This window comes from Perca flavescens, chromosome 16, assembly GCF_004354835.1.
Source record: "Perca flavescens isolate YP-PL-M2 chromosome 16, PFLA_1.0, whole genome shotgun sequence".
Lineage (NCBI taxonomy): Eukaryota > Metazoa > Chordata > Actinopteri > Perciformes > Percidae > Perca > Perca flavescens.
In genome coordinates, this window is record NC_041346.1 from 21578973 (window position 1) to 21600342 (window position 21370).

Genomic DNA, 21370 nt, shown 5'->3' on the forward strand with positions numbered 1-21370 from the left:
TAAAAATTAACAATTATTTGGAGGCCCCCCTGCATTGACTCTGAGACCCCCCTAGGGGTCCCGGACCCCCTGTTGAAGATCCCTGCTTTAACCTATCCTCTACACATTATGTCAACAAAGTCTCGTGACTGACCTTAGGAGTTTTGGCCGCAGTAAGAGCATCCAGGTGGCCACGCCTCTTCCTCTTGCCAGGAAGCGAATTTACAAATCCTACTATAGTAGGATTTGTACATTCGCTTCCAGGCACAATAGCATTTATTGCATGGATGGATTTATTGGCCAGGAGGACATGCTTATGCAACGTGGTTACGTTCTTTTTCCGACGGGAAATCAACTGGGCGCCGGTGAACGATTCTGCGTAGACCTGGCTCATCTCGAACAAGCCAATTTATTGAAGGTTGACGGACCACAACATTAGAAATGATGTTCCTAATTAGGTTTCTGCTCTTAATATAGACTTTGACCAACTATAGTATGTCAAATATAGCTCAGGAACATATTTGCATGATATCATACACTGATGTGGTGGGCAGATTCAAAGATCTATCGCGTGTTTAGGTGGGGCCAGAGTGAAAGAGAAAGACATCTCTATGTATATAAATTCTGCCATATATATATTTACATATACATAATATATATGTATGTATGCAAGTATCTCTATGGCTCTGGGTGGGGCAACAACTACTTTGAACAGATGCAAAACAAGAAAATTACACACTTTTATGTGATGCGATATTTACACGTCAAACACAGTTTACAGGTAATAATAGATAACATACCTGTTATCATTGTCCCCATTTGTGTGTGTGCGCGTTTCCTGCTGCTTTCATGTTTCGTAATCTTCTCAGAAAGATCCTTGGTCTGTTCTTGACATTGACATATATATAAGGTTCTTGACCAGGCAGGTCCCATGTCAATGGTCCCACCGCGTTATTATGGAACCCACGCAACCTCCGGCGAACACACACGGGAAGCTAACGTTAGCTGTTAGCCATTTACCCTCCGGAGAACCACTCTGTTTTATAACAGTATCCCACGACTGGTGGGCACATATATGGTTAATCTTAACTACTTTCTTCAAAAATCAGACTTTCACATTTAATTCTGTAGAAGACAATCCACACACCGCCCCTGGTGACCACTATCTTCTCTACTACCATAACTTCTGACAACCACGAGCAAGTATACTTGCGTGGTTGCTAGGCCTACTTGGCAAACAGCCAATCAGATGGCACCGTGACAAAAGGCAATCGGCCCATGATGTATTAAGAGCTTAATACATCCATGATTAAGAGCCTCACAACATTGCATAGAATTTGTGCCATCCGCTTTCATTGCCGAAGGCTGAGCACGAATAGGCTATTGTTGTTTTCCCACACTTTTGGCACGTGACATTGCTAGCCACACAGCCTCGGCCATCATTTTAAAACTACTATATCCTTGTAATTGTAGAATAATGCAGCAGCAATCGAGGATGTTTTATGTCATGCATTAATGAAGAATTATTATTTGTAATTATTTTGTCCCACAAAAAAAACCACTTCTTTCTGCTGCCAGAAGGTGGGGCTTTATTCATAGCCTACTCATTAACACTTCCGTTTCACGTTTTTTTTTTAGCTGGTCTAAGATCTACAGTATATAGCATATGGTCTATGCACAATATGCAGTTGGGTCCTGTATTGAAATTCCATACTGCAACAAAAGACAAGCAAGCTTTTGTATTCACTTACTTAATAGGATATTCACTTAATTCATAATCTGAATGTATGTACTTGTGGTATATATTTTCAGAAAAAATGGATTCAGAGATTATACAACACTCCAAAATCCTTATTTAAACACTCTTTTATTTTACAATAATAGTGCCTGTGTGGGACAGGTCATTAAATTATTACATATTTTCAAACAAACAGGCACATTAACTCCTTTTATTGTGACTTATTTACCTATATTTTTTAAAAATCTTATTCTGTATCCCTGTAGTTTGGATTCAGAGTAAGCACTGCAGTAATTACAACACCTTGCACATTTGGAAAACCAAAACTACACATATCTTTAAATCAACCAACATATAAACAGTACACTACCTTACAGGTTTGGCGAATACAAATCTGTGTTCAGTGCATAATGTGCATGGCATGGGAGAAGATACATTCATCACCAGGTTGACCACAGCTGGCCGCTTCAGTCCTCGGTGTCGGAGCTGTCTGCTGGGTCGGTGTTGTGGGTCAGCATGTAGTTGTCCATGTCGATGGAGGGGCAGTTGTGGATGGAGTAACGCAGACGCTCTGCGAGGATGGCCTGGCTCGTGTACGGGGGCAGGCGAAACAGGAAGAAGCAGGTCTGTGCAGTAGGAAGGCCATTGACAGGCTGAAGGAAATGATAAGGGGGAAAAAAAGTGTATTGTTTGTATTGTTTGTACTGTTAATATGTTTGTCTTTGTGAACAGGCTTGGTAATTCGTTAGTGATGACCTCACCCTATCAACCTTGATGATTTGGAACTTCTGCGTGATATCAGCTGGGTTGGAAGGCAACCTGGACCGGCCAGACACAAAACGTAGGAACAGCACTCGCTCCTCATTGGTGAACTCCTCCAAGCTCTGCCAAAACCAACCAATAAGCTGGTGGCTCTCGGTGATGTCACGGTAACGCACCAGCTTCTTTAGCATCTCAACAGAGACCTCTGGCAGGCCACAGACCAGCTGCTCCAGCTGCTGTGCTGTCAGCAGGGAGAGGAGGGGCACAGGGATGATGGTGGACATGCCCTCTCTGACTGCTGCCACCTGGACACAACAGAACGTCAGCTTTGATACTTCTGAAGACAAGATAAAGGGAACAACAACAGCACAACAAACAGTGTTGTCTGTACTGTCTAGTGAGCACTAATGGAACCTGTAAGGCAGACTGGGTGTTTAAAATGGATAAGTTTCAGATACAGTCGAGAGAAAGCCACGCCAATGTTTTTATTGTATACAAATATTGTCTATGTGGGTCAGGTCCGTTTGGTAAATTTAGTTAAAAAAAATGTATTTAAGGTGTATTTTTTTGTGTATCCTAAAGAAATGCACTGTAGCAGTTTGCATGTTTACAGGTTACATCCAAACAGGTCTGCGAAATACACCAAAATCATTCTCCAACAGTTCAACCCTTCAAACCTGTGAATCTATTTCATGCAGCCTGTAGTCCAGAGCTCTCTCCACATATTCAGTCCGGTTGGCAAAAGTCAGAGAGATGTTTTGACCTCCAGGAACTATAGGTACCAGCCTTCCATCTGCACTGTGGGCCATAAACGAGTCTAGTGGAATCATCTTCAGAGGGAGATACAGTATGACAGGAGTGGAAAAAAGGTTAGAAAAAGACATACTTTATCAATCCTCCAAGGGGAAATTACATTTTACACTCTGTTGTTACACACATTACACACAGGCCTGAAATACACACACATGCCCGGGACCTATATATGCACTAATGTCACAGTGGATAGCATAGAAAAAGGAAGTGAGAGGTTGGAAAACAGAGAATAAAAAAGAAGTAAGTAAACTCTGCAAGAAGAAGATTAGCATAGCATCTCACCACATGGAAGTTATCCTCTGTGATTCCACTGTTATCCAGGTGAAGGATGCCTTGGAGGGTGCGATAGGTGAGCAGGTCCACCTCCTCTAGGTCAGGCCCTCCCAATGGCATCGAGCACAGCTGTTTCCACACCCAAGGAGCCAGGTGTAAGTCCAGAGGTTTCTTAGTGCGGATAGCCACAGCCATGAGGATGCCCAGGAAGCGAAACTGGACTATGTGATCTTCTGAGAGTGCTGCTGGGTTCAACAGGAACCTGTGAGGGCACAATTTTAGATGTTTTGTTATGCTTTAGGTAGGGGTACTGTTTCTGCTGGTGAATATCAAAAGATAACTACAACATGCGCACCTGTCAGTGTTACTGCCCACATCTGCAAAGCTGTTGGGAGTATGAATCAGAAGATCCACCACACCAGACTGCAGCTCCTGGTGAAAACACATTGTAATTTGTCAATTTAAAAATAAAGCGAATAGTCCATGCTGCATTTTTAGCTATCTCTGTAGAGCTTCTTTATGTGGTTTCCATCCTACCTGGCACATCTCAGTGATGGTGTCATCAAACACTCCTCCGGCATCGTCAGCTCCCTCTCCGACAAGCTTGACCTTCCAGGCTCGGGATGGAAGCCGCAGCTCCAGAGGATTCAGGGACACCACTTGCTTTGCGATCTGCACAAAGATGGGCTTGCTCGAACGCCCTCTGTGGGAGTGTGAGGGAGGGACAAAGTTTTGATGAACAAATACAATCAGATACTGTATAACACAACCAAGGTGCCAGACACAAGTCCTAAAATGGAAATAAGCCCTGCTGGCTGGTTCTTTTGGGCTGTTTTTCCACCAGCTGATCCCTGAAGACATACAGATTATGCCAATGGACTGTATATCATGGTCATCCTTACCTTGTGGAAATTCGTTTTACAGTGATCTGTGGCCCATATGTTTTGCCCTGGGTCATTGTTCTGCCAATGGAGCGTACTAGAGGCAGAGTGTTGACCTTGGGTGATAGAAGACCTCTGAGATCACCCCGGAGGATGGCTGTCGTCCCTGAACTATAGCGTGATGTGGATACCTGGATAGAGTGCAGGACAGGAAATAAAATAAAAATAAAATTACAGTGAAGCACAGAGAGAACTAACAAGCAACAGGTGCATTATTATTAGCAGGAATTCAAATGTTGTTTTCCTAACATTTTGTCCTCTTAACATATCAAAAAAAGGAAGAAAATGGTATCAAAGTTTACCGGATTCTTGGCATCCAGGTTGAGCAGCCTCCAGGACTTGTACATGAGATCAGAAAAGTGGTAGAGTACCCTAAGACGCATGCTGAGGACATCGGGGCTGCAGTCTTTCAGAGTGTTGTACTGGGGAGGAACAGACTGGGGAAGGCCTAGCTGGAAACTTCCACAGCCACCTGGAGATAAAGATGAGAAATGGGAGTCCTAAGTGTACACTCTTTTATGGATCAGAGGTACAAAGAGTATTTGCGTGTGTACATGTACTGTAGGTCGCTGTGTGTGTGTGTGTGTGTGTGTGTGTGTGTGTGTGTGTGTGTATACCTGAGTTTTTCATCGAGGTAGAGGGGGTGGTCCAAGCTGAACTGTGGCAGCGGCCTGCAGAGATCTGTCTGATGTTTTTCCCCTGGAGGGCTGTTATGAGCGTGGGCTCCTTCACTGGGTTGGAGTGTCCAAGGCCAAGCTGGAACACACACACACACACACACATATGACAACAATAGTGTTTCTGATGTCAAATAAAAGCAAACTTCAGATTGTCAAAGTGTATCATTTTGTTCTAGAGGAAGATGTTTACCTGTCCCTCGCTGTTGCAGCCCCAGGCGTAAACATCTCCAGTGGAAGACAGGGCTAGCACATGTTCACAGCCCACGGCAATGTCTTCTATAAACAGCCCCTCCAGTGACGGTACCACCTGGGGGCAGGATTTATTCTTCAGCATAGAGTCCGGCAGGCCGATCAGACGCTCTGAGTGATGAACAGGAGGAATTAACACATCGGCATATTTAAACGAAGAAAATTGTATATTATTTCTGCATGCAGCATGCTTGTGCCAAGTAAGTTGGTGAATTGATTTAGAGAGATTTTGAGGAGAACATTCCCTCTGTGTCTTTTTTTGTGAGGTAACTAGCATACAGTTCAGAAATGTTGCACATCATGACACATAATAGTCATTGTCCAAAAGACCCAGAAAACAAATGTTAAATGTTTTTAATTACCTAAATATCCAATGTGTCAGATTTGAAAATGTGGGGCTCAGGTCTAAGTCATAGCATCAAGAAAAGACACTGTGGCAGACAGCAATACAATAAGTACAAACAATGTTACACTTTTTAGATGTAAATACAAATCTTTGTGTGTTTGTGTTTTTTGAAGGGTCAGTTTAAGAATTTCCAATCAAATAATTTACACTTAAAAAAGTTGGTGCATAGTTATTATGACATAAGTAAGAAAGATTGTAGGTTTTTCAAAAAACCAAATGGATACACACCGTACAACATCTTTACAATCCACTTTCACAATAAAACGTACCTTGTCCAAATGTGTAAACATGTCCATCAGAGGCCAACGCCACAGAGAACTGAGTTCCACAACTGACCTTCTTAATTCCCTTGTTGCAAAGCTGCTCTACTTTCTGAAAATAGCAACAACAAAGATACTATTTCATCTATACTACTAAAAGCACTCAATTAAAATTAAAATAAGTGAATAAAGCAATGGATACAAAATAATAATAAGCATGACTGGTATTCACCATAACCAGGTACATAACATAAATGTGAACCTGTGTTTTTTCTTTTGAGGACTCCTGATTTTGGGCCTTTGTCACTGTTAACTTACCTGAGGGTAGTATTTTGCTGTAGAGGAACCTGTTCCCAATTTGCCATAATCCCCATCTCCAAATGCCCACACAACCATGCCATCGAGGGAAAGCACTAGTGTGTGGTTCAGACCACAGGACACCTGAAAAAGGTAACCAAGTTAGCTTTGTTGAGTTATATCTTAATTAGTGCTGTCAAACGATTAAAATATTTAATCGCGATTAATCACATTAATGTCATAGTTAACTTGCAATTAATCGCACATTTTTATCTATTCTAAATGTCCCTTGATTTCTTTTTGTCCCATTATTTTTTCTCATTTTAATGCTCTTATCAACATGGAAAAGTGGACCGGCTTGCTTTGTGCTGTTGTCGCTTGGCTTTGACGAGGGGGCATCAGCTGTGTGCTTGGTCATCAAGTGGTATTTCAGACTGGACGTGCTGCGATGATAGCTCAGTTCACGACAAAACACACAGATCCCTTTGGTGTTGTCAATGGAACCAGTTGGCAACTTTTTAAAAGTAAACTTTCCATTCAGAATCTTATTGGCATCCATTTCAGCGTCTCGCGCTAGCTATCCACTCAAACGTAACGTTAGCCTACTAGTCTTTGGCCAGCTCGCAAGCCCAAACAAGTGTGTGCGGCGTGCCTGTTGTTTTGTTTCCGGTCTAGCTAGATCTGGTGTGGTGTTGTAGTTTTTCTAACGTTACTAGTTGTTGCAACAGCATGTGAAAAAAACTATATAGTTTGCTAGGCCAAAAAGAACGTTGACGCCGTTAAAATGGGTTTGCGTTAACGCCGTTAATAACGCGTTTAACTGACAGCACTAATCTTAATAATGTTTCTTATTTCACTGGTGAGACTATATAACCGTCTGAATTTAATTAAAACAAACAGTCAATTTTTCTTACCTGTCCCACATGATACCCCTCTAGAGCAGCCACCCTTTCAGGCACCATCTTGTTGGATGTTGACCTTTGACCCAGACGACCAGATTCTCCACTGCCGAAGGTGAAGAGTTTCCCATCTGCTGTTACCACAGCTGAGTGTCGGAAACCACAAGCAAGCTGGGAAGAGAAGGAAAAGCCACATCAAAGTTTAAAAAACAAAGAGTTAAAGTGATTTGTCAATGTCAAACTTTTTTCCTATACCATACTCTTAAGAGTTCAAAGCAGGTTTATCTCTACCTGAATGATGTCTTCTCCTTGGAAGGCCTCTATCTGTTTGGGTCTCCTTTGCCTTTCACTGTTGCCGTGGCCCAGTTTTCCGAAATCTCCATCTCCCCAACTGAACACCTCCCCAGTCTCAGTCAGGGCCATGGAGTGTCCATCGGATCCACAGGACGTCACCAGCTGAGTCACCACATACCCTGCCCACAGACGAGAAAGTCAATAAAGCTCAACTTATAAAACTAAGAATACGGAGAAAAATTAAATAACAATAAGGCTGAAGTAGAAACTTCAAAATCATTTTGCCTGAAGAAGACCCAGCAAGGTCAAAACGTTGCTTTTGTATTAAATATGGGAGTTTAAAGCAGTGATGCAGACATTACATTTTTTTCACTGAAGTAGAAACTACCACATCAAATAGCAATATTGCAACGGAAATGTGTTTTTTTCCCCTGCTCTGGCGAAAATTCATCACAATATACAAAAGCTCTGGTCCCTGGATGAATACTGTACCTTGAAAAGCAGAGATGATAGTGGGGACATAGAGATCATCAGAATTCCCCTGGCCCAGTCTGCCATATTGTCCTTCCCCTACAGCCAGTACTGTCCCATTGGACTGAACCAGGAAGGAACAGTTCTGTCCACACACAACCTGAATGACAATGAATACACCCACAAAGGGAGAGAAAAGTTAGAAAACAGTAGCAATCAAATCTGAGGCAAAATCAAAGGACTAAGGCAAAGCCGGAGTCCCGAGTGAAAAAATTACTACCTGTTGCGTCTGTAAAAGAGAGGGTGCAAGAGTAGGCATCATGAGATTGGTTCCCATTCCTGCCAACTGTCCGTAACGTCCGTTCCCCCACAAGTACACCTCACTCTTTCCCCCTAGTTGCCAGTCCTATGAAACCCAGCAGGTGAAATAGAAATTACAACCTATTATAACTCTCCAGCTAAAAGAAAATACTATCTAATTGTGCAGACAGACAGTAAATTAAAGAGAAATGAAATTTAAAGAATTCATATTTGTTGTGTGTTCTGTTTCAAGATGGCTAAGTGTACCTCTGGTCTGGTGGTGGCCCATGACATCAGCTGTTCATCCATCCTGAAGCTCCACTTACTATTGTCCTAGAAGACAGAGAAGCCTCTTAATAGATACATACATTGTGTATATTGCAGTCAATTCAGATTCTTGGAACATATGCAACAACAGCACAAAGACTATTGTCACCACTCACTAGTGCCTTGGTGATTTCAGTGACTTCCACCTCTGGAAACTCTGAAAGATTGAAGGATTCTGGGAAGGCAGTACCACTGGAAATAGCCTCAGCGCTCCGGACAGTAGTGGCATAAGTGGCGAGCCAGCTCCACTCTGACGGGCAGGAGTGGGCATCAGGACTGACATGGTGTGGAGGGCGTGGGTAACGGCACAGGTGTTTCTCTAAGGACAACCCAACAGTCAAGGAGGCCAGGCTCTGCAGGAAGGCACTGTGGACTAGCTGGTCACCAGCTGCCACATGGGTCTGCATGAAGAGACAAAATTCAAAACCACGTCTCAGCTGAGGCCCACAAACAACACAAAAACAACTTTAAAACGTAGTATCAGTAATGACCCGCTCATAGCTGTACTGCTCCTGCAACAGTATGGGCAGCCTCTCCAGGAAGACAGCCAAACAAGGTGCCCGATTTAGACCCAGGATGTTCTGGCTTCTGAGGACCATACGACAGGAAGCTAGCACATGGTTTTGACTGATCCAGTCAGGGGTGCAGCAGATCAACAAAACATCCTGGAAAAGAAATAATGACAGAACAGAACTGTAAAGTTCAAAAATGTGGGCACTTTTTTTTTAATTGGCTATTAAATAGTAATATCTGGTAAGTAATATAGAACTTAACATTAGCATAGAATAGTATGAAGAAAAGCACTGTGATATTCTGGCTCAACATTTTGGGGAATAAGCTTTCTTGTCCAAAGTTATATGAGAAGATTGATACCACTCTCATGTCTGTATGCTGAATATGAAGTTAAACCCAGGTGACAGTTAGAAAAGTTATAAGTGATCCAAAATACCTTTGACCTCCCAAAGCAGGCGGCTACACCCAAGTTTGGTATCCAGGTAGTACTGACGACCGAACCCAAACCTGTAACAGTCTGCAAAACTGAACCATCCTGTAAGATGCAGAAGAAGGAGGATTAAGACTCTGAAATGAGACCCCTGACAGATGTTAGTTATACACAATTATAGTTAAATCTTTTGGTAATTTGATAAAGTTGATTGTTAAGTAAGGGCTCTTTGCACTGACTTCAGGTCAAGCAATTGGTGAATGCTGTTTTCTGACCTGTAAGGACCAGATGTTGAGCAGTCCTCCTATCCCTCCAGAGACCAGAGCCAATCCACTGGAGCAAAATGACAGGAACTTCACTGCCGTAATGTGGCCATGAAGTACAAACACACACTTTGCATGCTCTTGCTGCAAAACAAAACAGAGTTGAATGATTACATGAGCTAAATCAGAGGCGACTGTCGCAAACACCAAATAAAATTAAATTAAAATAACATTTTAATAACATAACATCCTGATAAGGTTTTATCATACCAACATTTAAAGTTATTACTAGAACCGTGGCTGCAAAAAGGAGCTCCAACAGCAGATCCAAACTGACCTTGACATCAGTGCTTTTATCCTGGCCCTGGGAGTTCAATATGTTGGGCAAAGACACAAAAGTACCCCCCTGTGGCAGTGTCCAGACATGCACAGAGCCATTCTGACAACCTCTGTAGAAACATAGAGAGAATTTATTGAGAATCTACAACATATTTAGGTAAACATATAACATAGATTTTCTCTGATTGCTTCCATTTCTTTGTATTGTAACATTGTAGAGAGAAAGAATAATTAATTACTCACACAGCCACCATGAGCCTGGGATCTGGTGCTCTGCCAGCAAGTGGGCACCATTCAGCGATGTTCACGGTGCTGATGTGAATGAGGGAGTGTAGGGTCACCCAGGTGGCCCCAGAGCGTCCCAGTATCTTCACTACCTCTGACCTACCCAAACAGAGCAGTAAGTGTCCTGTGGGGTCCCATTTTAGAGAACTCACACTATCCTGTAGAGTAAAGAAAGGGAGAGTGGAGTGGTCAATATGAGAAGAGTGGAAAATGATTAAATGTACATTTTATTTTTTTATTTTATGAAGTATATCCAATTGTTTGTCTTTTTGGTTGTGCTCTGGAGTGCATTTTGCAAACAAACCTGGAAGACAGACAGCACTACAGGCTGCTCATTCTCACAGATCTCAGTTGAGGCTAAAAGGATCTTTCCATTGGAGTAGCCCACTGCGAAAGGCTTGTCCTCACTGTGCCAGGCAACACACTGGGGAGCTAGAAGAAATCAGAGGAAAAGATCAATCTCTTTAATGAATAGTTTGACAGTTTGAAAACTACACTCGTTAGCCTGGCATAGCAAACTGAAAAGAGACAGACTGAAAGTAGAGGAAAACAGCTAACCTGACACTATCCAAACCTAAAAAAAAAAAAACTACAGGAAGTCACTGCATCCAGCCAAGAAATAGTTCCAGCATGTAATTCCCTGTAAATCTAGAATGTGTTGTTTTTACATTTCTGTTAGTGTACATTTGTACATATTAAACAAACAAAATATCATTGTGTTAAAATTAGAGTGTTTTAGACGTGCTGGTAGGTGTATTTTTAACCTTTGCTTACAGACTGTATGCTAAACTAAGCTAATTATCTGCAGGCAGCAGTCCCCTTACCCTCTTTTCTGTGGCAATGGGTGAGTTCGGTGCTCTTTACATTCAGGTCTATCTGCTGCATCATGACCTGCAACCAGCAGAGGGAGCCATCCAGCCGTCCTACCAACAGGCTCTCAGCAGGTCTGTTCTTACAGGCCGCTGGCTGGTCAAGAGCCCACAAGCTGAAGGTCTGAGCCCAGCAGAGGGCTGTGACCCGAGACAACTGAGCCTCAACGTGACAGTGAGATCCTGTAATGTAACAGAACATTTCAAATTATAGAAACTGTTCTCATTATTACAATTAATAGGATTGAATTTAATTAGAAATATTACAAGTGAGTTAGTGAGTTGTTATGCAGCAATAATGTAAAACCAAAAAGTTTCATTACAAACATGAGGTCAAGCAGGGTCCTACCATGATAGTAGATGGATAGTTAAAAAAAGCCAGACGTACCCCTGATGTTCATGATGTTGATGTGTTTGTTCTCTGGAGCGGCCAAAAAGTTTCCCCCTGTACTCCAGTAAACAGGAGACATGTGATGACATCTAGCAGCCCTCTCACTGCTTGATCTGTCCGTCTTACTGGAGAGAGAGAGAGAGAGAGAGAGAGAGTCAGAGAAAGGAAAAGTTTAACTATAAGTAATCCCAGTTCTTTGATAGAATTGCAATCCCCTCTGTTAGATCTTCAGAAATGTCTAGGTTTGTTGTTTCATCTACAAGACTTAACTTTTGATAATATGCATTAGGCTAAAATGATATGAGATTGGTTAAATTACATATTCTCAGACTTAACCTAAGGATAAAATTAACACAGTTGACAGTTAGTCACTAACCTTACCTTATTTCCATTATAGCTAATTGTCAGATAATCTATCAAGGTCTAAACTTACTTTTTTAAAACAGTTATTACAAGCTACAGCACAGCAAGCGTGATGGCTAAAAAATTTAACAAAAATATGAAGTTCAAGAACCAAACACATAAATGTCAGTCCATTTTATTTAAAAGTGACCTTCAATTCAGTCAATATAAATATGAATGGATATTCTTTTAAAATTAGCATGAAACTGAAAACCCTCACTGGACAAAACACTACGGAAACAAGCAGACAAAACCTGGTAATGCAGGAGAAGGTGGTCTGTAACTCCACAGTGTTCTGGCCGACGCTCCACAGTTGCACCACCTTGTCCTGAGAGCATGTAGCCAACAAACTCTGGTCATTGTTCCAGGAACAGCTGGTCACCTGAACAGAACGGAAATAATGGAAATCTTCCTTTAACTTGTAGGTTGTGAAATACCAGACCGTGGTCCTGCTGCACGCCCTGCTACACCCTGCTACGCTCTGCGGTGCCCTGCTGTGTCCTGCTGCGTCCTTACGTCCAGCTATGCTCTGCTGTGCCACGCTACATACTGTAACGCCCTGCAGTGCCCTGCTATGACATGAACTACTACGACTACCATTTTTAGTCACTGTTCCATTATTTTTATTGTGACTATTATTGCCACTGTTCATCACATCCCCAACCGTCAGCGTCAGACCAAGAGCCTGGGTCTGCCGAGGTTTCTTCCTAAAAGAGAGTTTTTCCTCGCCACTGTCGCACTAAATGCTTGCTCTTGGGGGAATTACTAGAATTGTTGGGGCTTTGTAAATTATAGAGTGTGGTCTAGACCTACTCTATCTGTAAAGTGTCTCGAGATAACTCTTGTTATGATTTGATACTATAAATAAAATTGAATTGAATTGAACCTGCCCCCGCTAAAACTGAAACGTGCCAGTGGCCAAGTTCTTCCTAGGTCCAAGGAGACTTGAATATGTTGTTGTTGTTGTTGTTGTCTTGGTGGATGTTTTACAGGCATTAATTCTCTGCACTGTAACGATTAGAGCTGTGATTAAAATTCTTCATATCATCAAGGTAAAGTGCAAAGATCGCTGTTTTGGAGTAAAAATAAGCATACACATTGTTTATGTGGATAATGAATGGGCCTGGCTTTAAGAAATCTGAATTTCTAAGCGGAACTTTTTTCTGAAAAATGTGCCAAAAAATAAATCCCATCCTGTTGTGAGAACAGGGGAAACACTGTTTGGTCAATAAGGTTGCAGCAAAAAAAAGGGTAAACAAAAACGAGACATATCCTGTTTTAAAAAAACATGTTATAATGCAGATTACATTGTGAGTCCCTCACCTTGTTGTAATGTCCTTCCAGCCTCTTGAGAGGACTTTTGCGCAAGTCTCCAGCCAGGTCACTGTATGTTTGAGGCCTATTAGGACTGTCCCTTCCTGTGGCAGCCAAAGCCTGCACCAGCTGCTGTGCTGCCCAGCGGCGGTGTTTACTGGTCAGCCTGGCAGACAGGACACATGCTGCCAACGCATTAGCCAGCTCCAGAGGGCCCACTCTGGCACTCAGGTGGGGTAAAGGGGAAGGAGGCAAGGACGAAGAAGACACCCCTTGGTTTCCTGTATCTAGGTCACATATGCAGAGGAGAGAGCTACGATGAATAACAAAATCACAAGGTTTTAAACACTGTAATAAATAATTATACATACCAACACAACTACTTAAATGAACTACTTCCTCTCACCATTAGCCTCATGTTCTGCCTTATCTGGGCTGTAGCAGTGAACACCCTTTTCAGTGAGCAGGGACACCAGATTTTGTGTGACCAAGAATGTAGGGGGCGTCTGCTCATTGTAGTCCTTATGTTGCTGGCCTCCCTGGGCTGCAGCTGTTAGACTGGAGTTCAGACAATCTCTCTGCTGCGGGTCACTGATGGCCCCTGTGTTCACCCCTGTAGCTGCTGCCATCAGATCCTACAGGCAGAAATATTAAAAAGATATTTCCATCCATTTGCTAACAGTTACATGTCTTCACAATTCAATAATCCAGGATGAGCCCAGATAATTACATGTTGAAATGTGTCATAATTTCATTATTTATAATTAGTAGGGCTGATCAACAAACCAAATTTATGAATTACTAAGACTGTCTATTACCAACCTAAAGTTACACTCATTGAATTTTCAACCAAACATTAGTCCAGTCCAGCAATCCACAGTATTAAACTGAACACTATAAATATTTCAGACAATTATATAAAAGTAAGCCAGCGCAAAAAAGAAACTGTAATTTACTGATGTATAAAAAAAAGAAATTTTATTTATTGTTATGAAAGACAAATTTAACACTTTGTGATATAGAACTGATGTAGTGATATTGTTATTACCTCTGTCAAGAAGGTTATGTTTTCGGTTTGGATGGTTTGTTTGTTTGTTTGTTTGTCTGTCTATCAGCTAGCCTCGTCAGACCGTCCTGATCTTGCGAGCTCCAGTTTTCTACTCGCAGATCAGTCTGGCATCTTGAGATAGAGAAAATTTGGAGCCGTTCGCCAAACGACCAACCAATCAGTGTTGGTTTTGAGGCGGGTTTAGGTGTGATGCAACGAGAAGCGACGGTTCAGTCTAAACAACATGGCAGCTTCCACGGATGAGATGAGCGTAGCTATCGCGCAAGTTTTATCCGAATTAGAAGGTAGGTAGGTAGAAGGATTATAGAAAAACTATTGGCCCAATTTTCTTATGAAACTTAGCTGCACTTCACTCTCCAAGTGCCCTTCTAGTTGTGATGTATATTTTAGATCATATCTCCTGGCCCTATAATTACTATATACAGAATTTATAATTGGTGGATTAACTGAAGAAAACTGACCTGAGTGCATATTTCCACTAGCTGCCTGTAAGCAGTAGGACTGTGTGACACCACATTGCCGATGGCTGAGGTAAGAAAGCTGAGGCAGGTGGAGTTGTTGCGCTCTTTCGCCAGCCCCTTCACACCTGACTGTCTGTCCACGCAGGCGTGAGCCCTGCCTCCTGCTGCTAGAGTCATTAAACGAACCAGGATACGGATATCTGCCAGACCCAAGGACTCTAGTCCGTTAGAGTGGCTGCACACTGATGCACTGGAGAGGAAGATAAAAGAAGACTCTTAATGAAACCCCATTGAATTGGTGAAAAAAATGTATATCATAAAGGCTATATATTCTGGTCAAACGTACCTTGAGGCAGTCTGAGACAGTGCTCTCATCACCATGCTGTAAGCTAGCAGGATCTGGGCTGTGGAGGTGACTCTTCTTAAAGCTTTTAGTCTATCATGAGAATCCCTCAGTGATACTGCCTGCTGTCCGAGGCTCAGAGAGGTCTTCTGTTCAACAAGGGCATTCCCTAGTGAGGGAAAACACATATAAAAAGGCATTCTATTATGGTAAATCATTATGGACAAATCCCTGATGCATCCTGCTAAACTCACATTTTTACACACCATCTTGTGTGGGCAGGCAAAAAAGTCAAAATACTGGATCGACTGGGACAACTGGGAGTACTTTATCTCTGCTTCAGATGCCCAGCTATGATAAATGAGTAACTTTTCTGCAGTACGTTTGACTGTGGTTGGATTCTCCTCCTGCCAACAAGTACAGAGGGAATGTGGGTGTGTGTTTCAAGTGGGCTGAATCTTTTATCAGAGATAAAGTTACAAAAAACATTCACTGCAACATGAACAAGAGGTCAACAGTTAGCTAAGGAGTAATTGCTCCGTATATGGCCAGGTGGTATGGTATATTTTTTTGTATACATTTATTTCTTGTCAAACAAACATTTGTTTTATAGATATTATTAGACAATTATTTTGCGACCTTAACTGAAGCTGCACATTCACGATACCTTAATAAATGAAGGCTGACTGGTCTGACGTCATGCCCCTTAAGTCTTCCCCCGTCCAAGTGGATCAATGACCCAGAGTGGCTTTTTGTTTCTTAACCCGGACATCGATACATATTTGATTACATCACCAGGTATCTTTTAGGATAAGTGTGACCAACCTTTTAATAGCCAACTGTTTGATCAAGGCTAAGATGAGATTTAATTGGAGCCAACAGCTTGTACCAGACTGTACTGTAGCAGCCTCCCACTCAAGCTAACGGTAGCGATTCATCAGTAGTAACAGTTGCCACCAGCCTTATTTAGCAATTTACCACACCTACAGTGAATATTCATGTATCTTTAGTGCCTCATATCTGATATGGAGTCTTCTGTTTTTTTTGTTTCACAACCTGCTACATAACAGCGTTTCAGCATTTTCCCTCTTTCCCCCAAAACGGGGTGCGACCTTGGCAAATGGCTCTTGATGACGCAATGCTGGTCTGGTCTATTGTCAGCCCCTGCTCTGCGATTTAAACAGGATAATGTACGTCTGTTTTTTTTTTTCTTTCTTTTTTCATACTCCACACGTATATATCATATCGTCTCCAAAAGTGACTAAAATGCATTCAGCCAATGACAGGACTTTGGTCTTCCTATACCAAAACACAATACCTTTGGGAGCTACTACTCTTGTAGGGTCAGCTGAGCTGTAAACCAGGGCTCCGAGGGGATCTGGCTCAGTGAAGGCAATGGGGTCTGGCACCAGCTTATTTTCAGTCAGCCCAAGTGGTCTCAGCAAAAGCCCAAAGTCCTCTAGTCCTGTCAGCTTGTCTGTGTCACACTCGTCTTGGTGGCTCATTTCCCAATCATCTGAGCAAACAGAAGCACCGTTCATATTATAAAATTCATTGTAAAAATGAAATCGTTCTGCTGTACAACTTTCATTTTAGTGACCTCCCCTACCATCAGAAGTGCTGTCCAATTGGCCAATCAAATCAGATGTCAGACCTTTAATCCTGAAGCAAAAGAAAGAGAACATTGCTGAATAACAGGCTCCATTAAACAACCAGTTTAGTAAGTCTTTATAAAAGTATGAGAACAAGAAACAGTCTAGAGGCATCATTATTGGTTGCTATGTTTAGTGTGTTGTATGCATCCATTATTTCCAGAATTATCTACTATACCTTTCATATTTAGAACTTGAGTCGCTCAGGTTTGCAGCCAGATACTTTTCTCTGCAGGAGCTGCAGAGGAGGTAGAAGGGGAAGTTGGAGCCACACTCCCCTTTGAACCAGACATCCACGTAGGCCCCGGTGCTGTCGTAACCCTTACGTGCAGCACTCTGACCGCAACCTGGGTGACGGCGCTTTATGTGATTGTTAAATTGCAGGGTGAAGGTGTTGCACAGCTCACACTTCACCATCTGACTGTGTTCTTCTCCGGCCTAAAAGAAGGGTGATAAGATTCATCAGGATATTTCTAGTAAGGAACAATGAGAGAAAAGAACAGGCATACATTTATGTTTCAAACAAGCCATTAAACAAAAAGGCAACATCAGGCCCACAAGCAACCCAGTGTGTCTTTGTTGTTTTGTATTTTGAACCATGACTTGCATATTCAAAGTAATCACAAATTGCATTTTTGTTTTGTTTATGTCATGCAGCCTTGGTGACAGTGTGTGTATGGGTCACCTCCACTATCTGGAGCGTGTCTCTCTCCAAGCTGAAGAATGAAGGGGTGAGCAGGTCCTCATAAGTTTCTTCATTGTATGGGTCATCCATGTAGCCCAACTCTGACTCCTCAGCAGAGAAGGGATGAAACTCCACCTGCTCTGGCCAATCGCTGACCGATGTGTGCTGCTGGTACAGCTGCGGGACGGGGCTGGGTGACGGCAAGTCTGAAAAGATGGTGTTTGCTTCAAATGAAAAGGAATAAAATTTGTAGTAATGTGTAGGTTTTTATTCCGAGTCACAGCACAGGTTGATCACAATATTTTAATCAGGTAATGGAAGCTTAAAGCCAGCATGTAAACATTTGTATCCTTCTTCTTTTTTTTTTTTTTAAACAATGTCTGCTTTTACTAACATATGAGCTTTGATGAGCACATCATATTTCTGGTTCAAAGCAGTGACTCTGACCTGCCCTTCGGAAAGAGGTCCTTTGACTCGGGCCTGAGCGTCGCCGCCGTGCTGGAGGAGGTCTGTTCCTAGTGAGGTGGACATCCAAGAAGTTCTCCCTCTCTATCCAGTCAAGCCCAGGCAACAGACTATAAACAAAACAACATACAGTCCATCATTGTACTGGTTGTATATATAACAATGATAATACTATCATGCCAGTACCAATTAAAAAAAACAATTCTGTATGTATGTTATTCAAATCCCTGACCTTTCATTGGGTTGACTGGTGGAGCGCTCAGGACATTGCACTGTCTCTGGCCCATCTGACGACGGGGTGTCAGGAGCACCCTCGGGTCTAGCTGAGTCAGCTGCCTGCTGCTCCTCTGTCAGGGGGTGCTCCAGCATCCAGCTGGCCAACACCTCGATGGTTTGAGAGTCCAAGTGACCTGCTACATCTGGGAGGGACCACAGGGAAGTTGAACTGAGTTCAAAAACAAAAGATGGATCATGAAGTGTTGCTTTTCTAATTCGTGTTGGACATCACCACCAGATTGGCCACGCTTCTGTGTACTATCTGAGGTCAGACTGGCACACATGCTCTGATGATACAGAGCGTGTGACATGGGTTAGTGTGTAACATTTGTAAAAAAATAAAATAAAATAAAAAACGTGAGGGAAGGCCTACAATTTTAACAATGTGGGGAGTTTGTGATTAAAATGGGTGATGCTGAAAACATTACAATGTATTTTTACCATATAATACTGTTACATGCGTGAGCAAAAAATCAGAATTTGTTCACCTTGACCATGTAGTGAAATTGTAGTCCTAGAAGCAGATATATTCTGTTTATTCTGCAACATTTTAGTAAAAATTGTGTTCCTTTTTACCATGAGAAGTGAAACTGCACTTTTCTGTATGCCAAATACTAGAAAAAGGCTGCAGCCCACAGTGAAGGACAGTTTAAAATAGAAAGCCGAGGAAGCAAAGGATTTAGTGATATTAGACACTCCACAAAGCAGTACCTGCTGCCTCCATGGCCCAGTAGATATGTCTCATAGAGAATCCCATTTCTAGCAACCGACTGGTGACAAACATTTGTGTCCGTTCTGGTGGTTGAGGAGAAAAGAAAAAGTACACAAAAAACAGAAAACAAAAACAAGCCCACAGCTCCATTTATAAATGTTCATATGTGTAGACTGTAAATTTGTCAAAATAATAAATTATTTTCACATTTTGTTTTATTCCCCCCCCAGTTTTTGCTTCGTTTTATTAGTTTACAGACCACAAAAAGCACAAAATAAAATAACACCAACATAAATGATGATGAAAAAAATGGTGCCATTCAAGCATGTGGGAGCACAAACTGTGTCATGCATGCATTTGATTTGTTTAAATATCATATCTGTTCAGTTGCAAAGCAAAACAGGTGCTGTTTTGAGACAAATAGCTGAACATATAAGACCATGCAAGAGAGTTTCCACTGAGTAATCATAAATCCACTCCTTTTACTATAACTTAACTTAAGATTCAAATTATATTAGTAGCATGTTTGAATATGAAGCCAGCATGGGGAAAAAGTTTGTTTAAAAATGAACTGACCTGCAGGACTGCAACGATTAGCAGAGCTATTCTCTTTAACACAGGTTGTCGTCTGTCACTAATTTTAAATTAGGAGAGACATTTTTTTTTCTTGTCTATGTATTGATGTCCGACAGCTTTTCCCCCATTAACGTCTCTGCGCTTGTTCTTACCCAGGCTGCTTCTGGCCTGTGTGCTGCAGGGACCTGGTTCCATGAAGCTAGTCTGCTGCTCTGTGAAGGCATCACAAGAAGCAGAGCTGGCCAGGCTGAAGCAAGGGTGCAGCACGGGGGGAGCGCTAACCAGGCCGGTAAGCGTGGGGAACCGAGTTAAGACCATGTGCCTGGAGGGAGTAAAAATAAAGTATATACAGTAATAACACAGTGCAAGTGGTGCTTTACTGCCAGTGTTCAGTCCTGACCAAAGATTTGAGATATAACGTATCTGAAGGAATAAGGTGAGTGTTATTTAACCTGATTTTACATTTGGAGATGCCTAAACATTACAATAAACCAGGCATGTATCCTTATATGTCAATTATTTGAATCTCAACATTATGCTCAAGCCCAGTATTTGTTGTATCGACTCACATTCAGAGAAGCAGATACAGTAAGGGATTTGTACTGCGAGTACTGTGCAGTACTAGTCTTGTCAAAACCCTCCTCGCTGGAGGGCTTTGATTTGATTTTCTGTTTGATTATATAGCACTGAGGCTGTTTGTTTGCCTCGTTAAAGCAGGGATAACACTGACACTGTGGTCAGCTGGCTGGGTTAGGAGAAGAACAAGCAGGCAGAACTGCAGCTGAGGTTACAGACAGTGCAGGCAAAATCCCCACTCTCTTTTTGTCATTATCATCCTAACTCACCCATTCCCTGGACTTCAGAAAAGCTGCTGCTGCCAAAAGATACAGGTCTGTAGCAATCAGTAACAACAGGAGGGTTAAAGATAACTTATATAACTATAACTTATTGTGTTTGTGTCCATTCAATATGTTTAGTATGAATTACTCAACCAACAGTTAAATCAAATGAAAATCATTCACAATTAACCCATTCTATACTCACTGGAGGAGGCTGATGGGAAAGAAAGGGTTAAAATTATCAAGGCCATCCGCCTGCAGGTGTGTTGGCAGAGAGGATGCCAAGTCAGTGTTAGAGGATGAGGCAGAGGCTCTGCTTGATTGGCCAAAGATGGCAGTGCCTTCTGAACCCGCGCTGTACAAGGACACGGAGCTGGAGGACTTAGAAATGGGCTGAATGTGGTCAGATTCTGCAAGGACAAAGAGAAGCGAAAGGTCAGATCACACTCAGTACTTATTATTATACTATGCTTTTTATTTAGTTTTTAAATCTATCAGTCCAACTCCCTAGTCTTTCAGGACAAGTCCGGTCACAAGTCTTCATAAGCAAATTGCAAGTCAAGATGCAAGTCTTTCTTTGAATGTTAATTATTACCGTGTCATTTCAACATTTTCATTTTAAAGCTTTTAATGGTGTTTTTTACAGACGAACTAGAGCTAAAAAGATTAGTCGATCAACAGAAAGCAAATGAGCTAATCTGACAATTGATTGTTCCAGCTTCTTTAATGCATTGAAGCTTTAGCCTGTCTTAAATTTATTGTAAACCAGTTGTTTATTGGGTTGTCTGCTGTTGGTC

At 42.0% G+C, this 21370-nt stretch overlaps 2 protein-coding genes and 1 long non-coding RNA gene across 11 annotated transcripts in view; 1 reads left to right on the top strand and 2 right to left on the bottom strand.

The window, feature by feature from the left end:
• hcn1 (hyperpolarization activated cyclic nucleotide-gated potassium channel 1) overlaps positions 1 to 1235 on the bottom strand; it is a 107412-nt gene extending 106177 nt beyond the window's left edge. The window contains exon 1 of the mRNA XM_028602296.1: positions 780 to 1235. The gene's annotated coding sequence lies outside the window, so the exon portion shown is untranslated. The remainder of the gene's footprint in view (positions 1 to 779) is intronic.
• On the top strand, positions 232 to 3054 carry LOC114571386 (uncharacterized). The gene is made up of 3 exons (XR_003694638.1): positions 232 to 397; positions 2095 to 2341; positions 2450 to 3054. It is a non-coding gene; the product is annotated as an uncharacterized LOC114571386 (long non-coding RNA).
• Positions 1828 to 21370, bottom strand: part of LOC114571382 (probable E3 ubiquitin-protein ligase HERC1) — a 42410-nt gene continuing 22867 nt past the window's right edge. For 5 of the 9 annotated variants that reach the window (XM_028602288.1, XM_028602289.1, XM_028602291.1 and 2 more), the window contains 40 exons: positions 20779 to 20983; positions 19887 to 20056; positions 19158 to 19241; positions 18403 to 18589; positions 18153 to 18280; positions 17706 to 17929; positions 17199 to 17458; positions 16978 to 17030; positions 16687 to 16884; positions 15372 to 15537; positions 15026 to 15275; positions 13902 to 14130; positions 13505 to 13782; positions 12436 to 12563; positions 11777 to 11904; positions 11344 to 11571; positions 10824 to 10951; positions 10478 to 10677; positions 10233 to 10344; positions 9908 to 10039; positions 9639 to 9737; positions 9181 to 9354; positions 8806 to 9090; positions 8630 to 8695; positions 8343 to 8468; positions 8084 to 8222; positions 7589 to 7770; positions 7313 to 7468; positions 6420 to 6542; positions 6111 to 6213; positions 5377 to 5546; positions 5124 to 5262; positions 4809 to 4978; positions 4468 to 4637; positions 4103 to 4268; positions 3921 to 3997; positions 3575 to 3827; positions 3157 to 3309; positions 2479 to 2784; positions 1828 to 2370 (listed from right to left, as the gene is read on the bottom strand). In XM_028602288.1, the coding sequence (XP_028458089.1) occupies positions 2185 to 2370; positions 2479 to 2784; positions 3157 to 3309; positions 3575 to 3827; positions 3921 to 3997; positions 4103 to 4268; positions 4468 to 4637; positions 4809 to 4978; positions 5124 to 5262; positions 5377 to 5546; positions 6111 to 6213; positions 6420 to 6542; positions 7313 to 7468; positions 7589 to 7770; positions 8084 to 8222; positions 8343 to 8468; positions 8630 to 8695; positions 8806 to 9090; positions 9181 to 9354; positions 9639 to 9737; positions 9908 to 10039; positions 10233 to 10344; positions 10478 to 10677; positions 10824 to 10951; positions 11344 to 11571; positions 11777 to 11904; positions 12436 to 12563; positions 13505 to 13782; positions 13902 to 14130; positions 15026 to 15275; positions 15372 to 15537; positions 16687 to 16884; positions 16978 to 17030; positions 17199 to 17458; positions 17706 to 17929; positions 18153 to 18280; positions 18403 to 18589; positions 19158 to 19241; positions 19887 to 20056; positions 20779 to 20983 (6731 nt within the window). In that variant the 3' untranslated portion in view covers positions 1828 to 2184. Of the gene's footprint in view, positions 2371 to 2478; positions 2785 to 3156; positions 3310 to 3574; positions 3828 to 3920; positions 3998 to 4102; positions 4269 to 4467; positions 4638 to 4808; positions 4979 to 5123; positions 5263 to 5376; positions 5547 to 6110; positions 6214 to 6419; positions 6543 to 7312; positions 7469 to 7588; positions 7771 to 8083; positions 8223 to 8342; positions 8469 to 8629; positions 8696 to 8805; positions 9091 to 9180; positions 9355 to 9638; positions 9738 to 9907; positions 10040 to 10232; positions 10345 to 10477; positions 10678 to 10823; positions 10952 to 11343; positions 11572 to 11776; positions 11905 to 12435; positions 12564 to 13504; positions 13783 to 13901; positions 14131 to 15025; positions 15276 to 15371; positions 15538 to 16686; positions 16885 to 16977; positions 17031 to 17198; positions 17459 to 17705; positions 17930 to 18152; positions 18281 to 18402; positions 18590 to 19157; positions 19242 to 19886; positions 20057 to 20579; positions 20627 to 20778; positions 20984 to 21370 lie in introns of all 9 variants that reach the window. The other 4 variants (XM_028602290.1, XM_028602294.1, XM_028602293.1 and 1 more) reach the window with 4 other exon arrangements.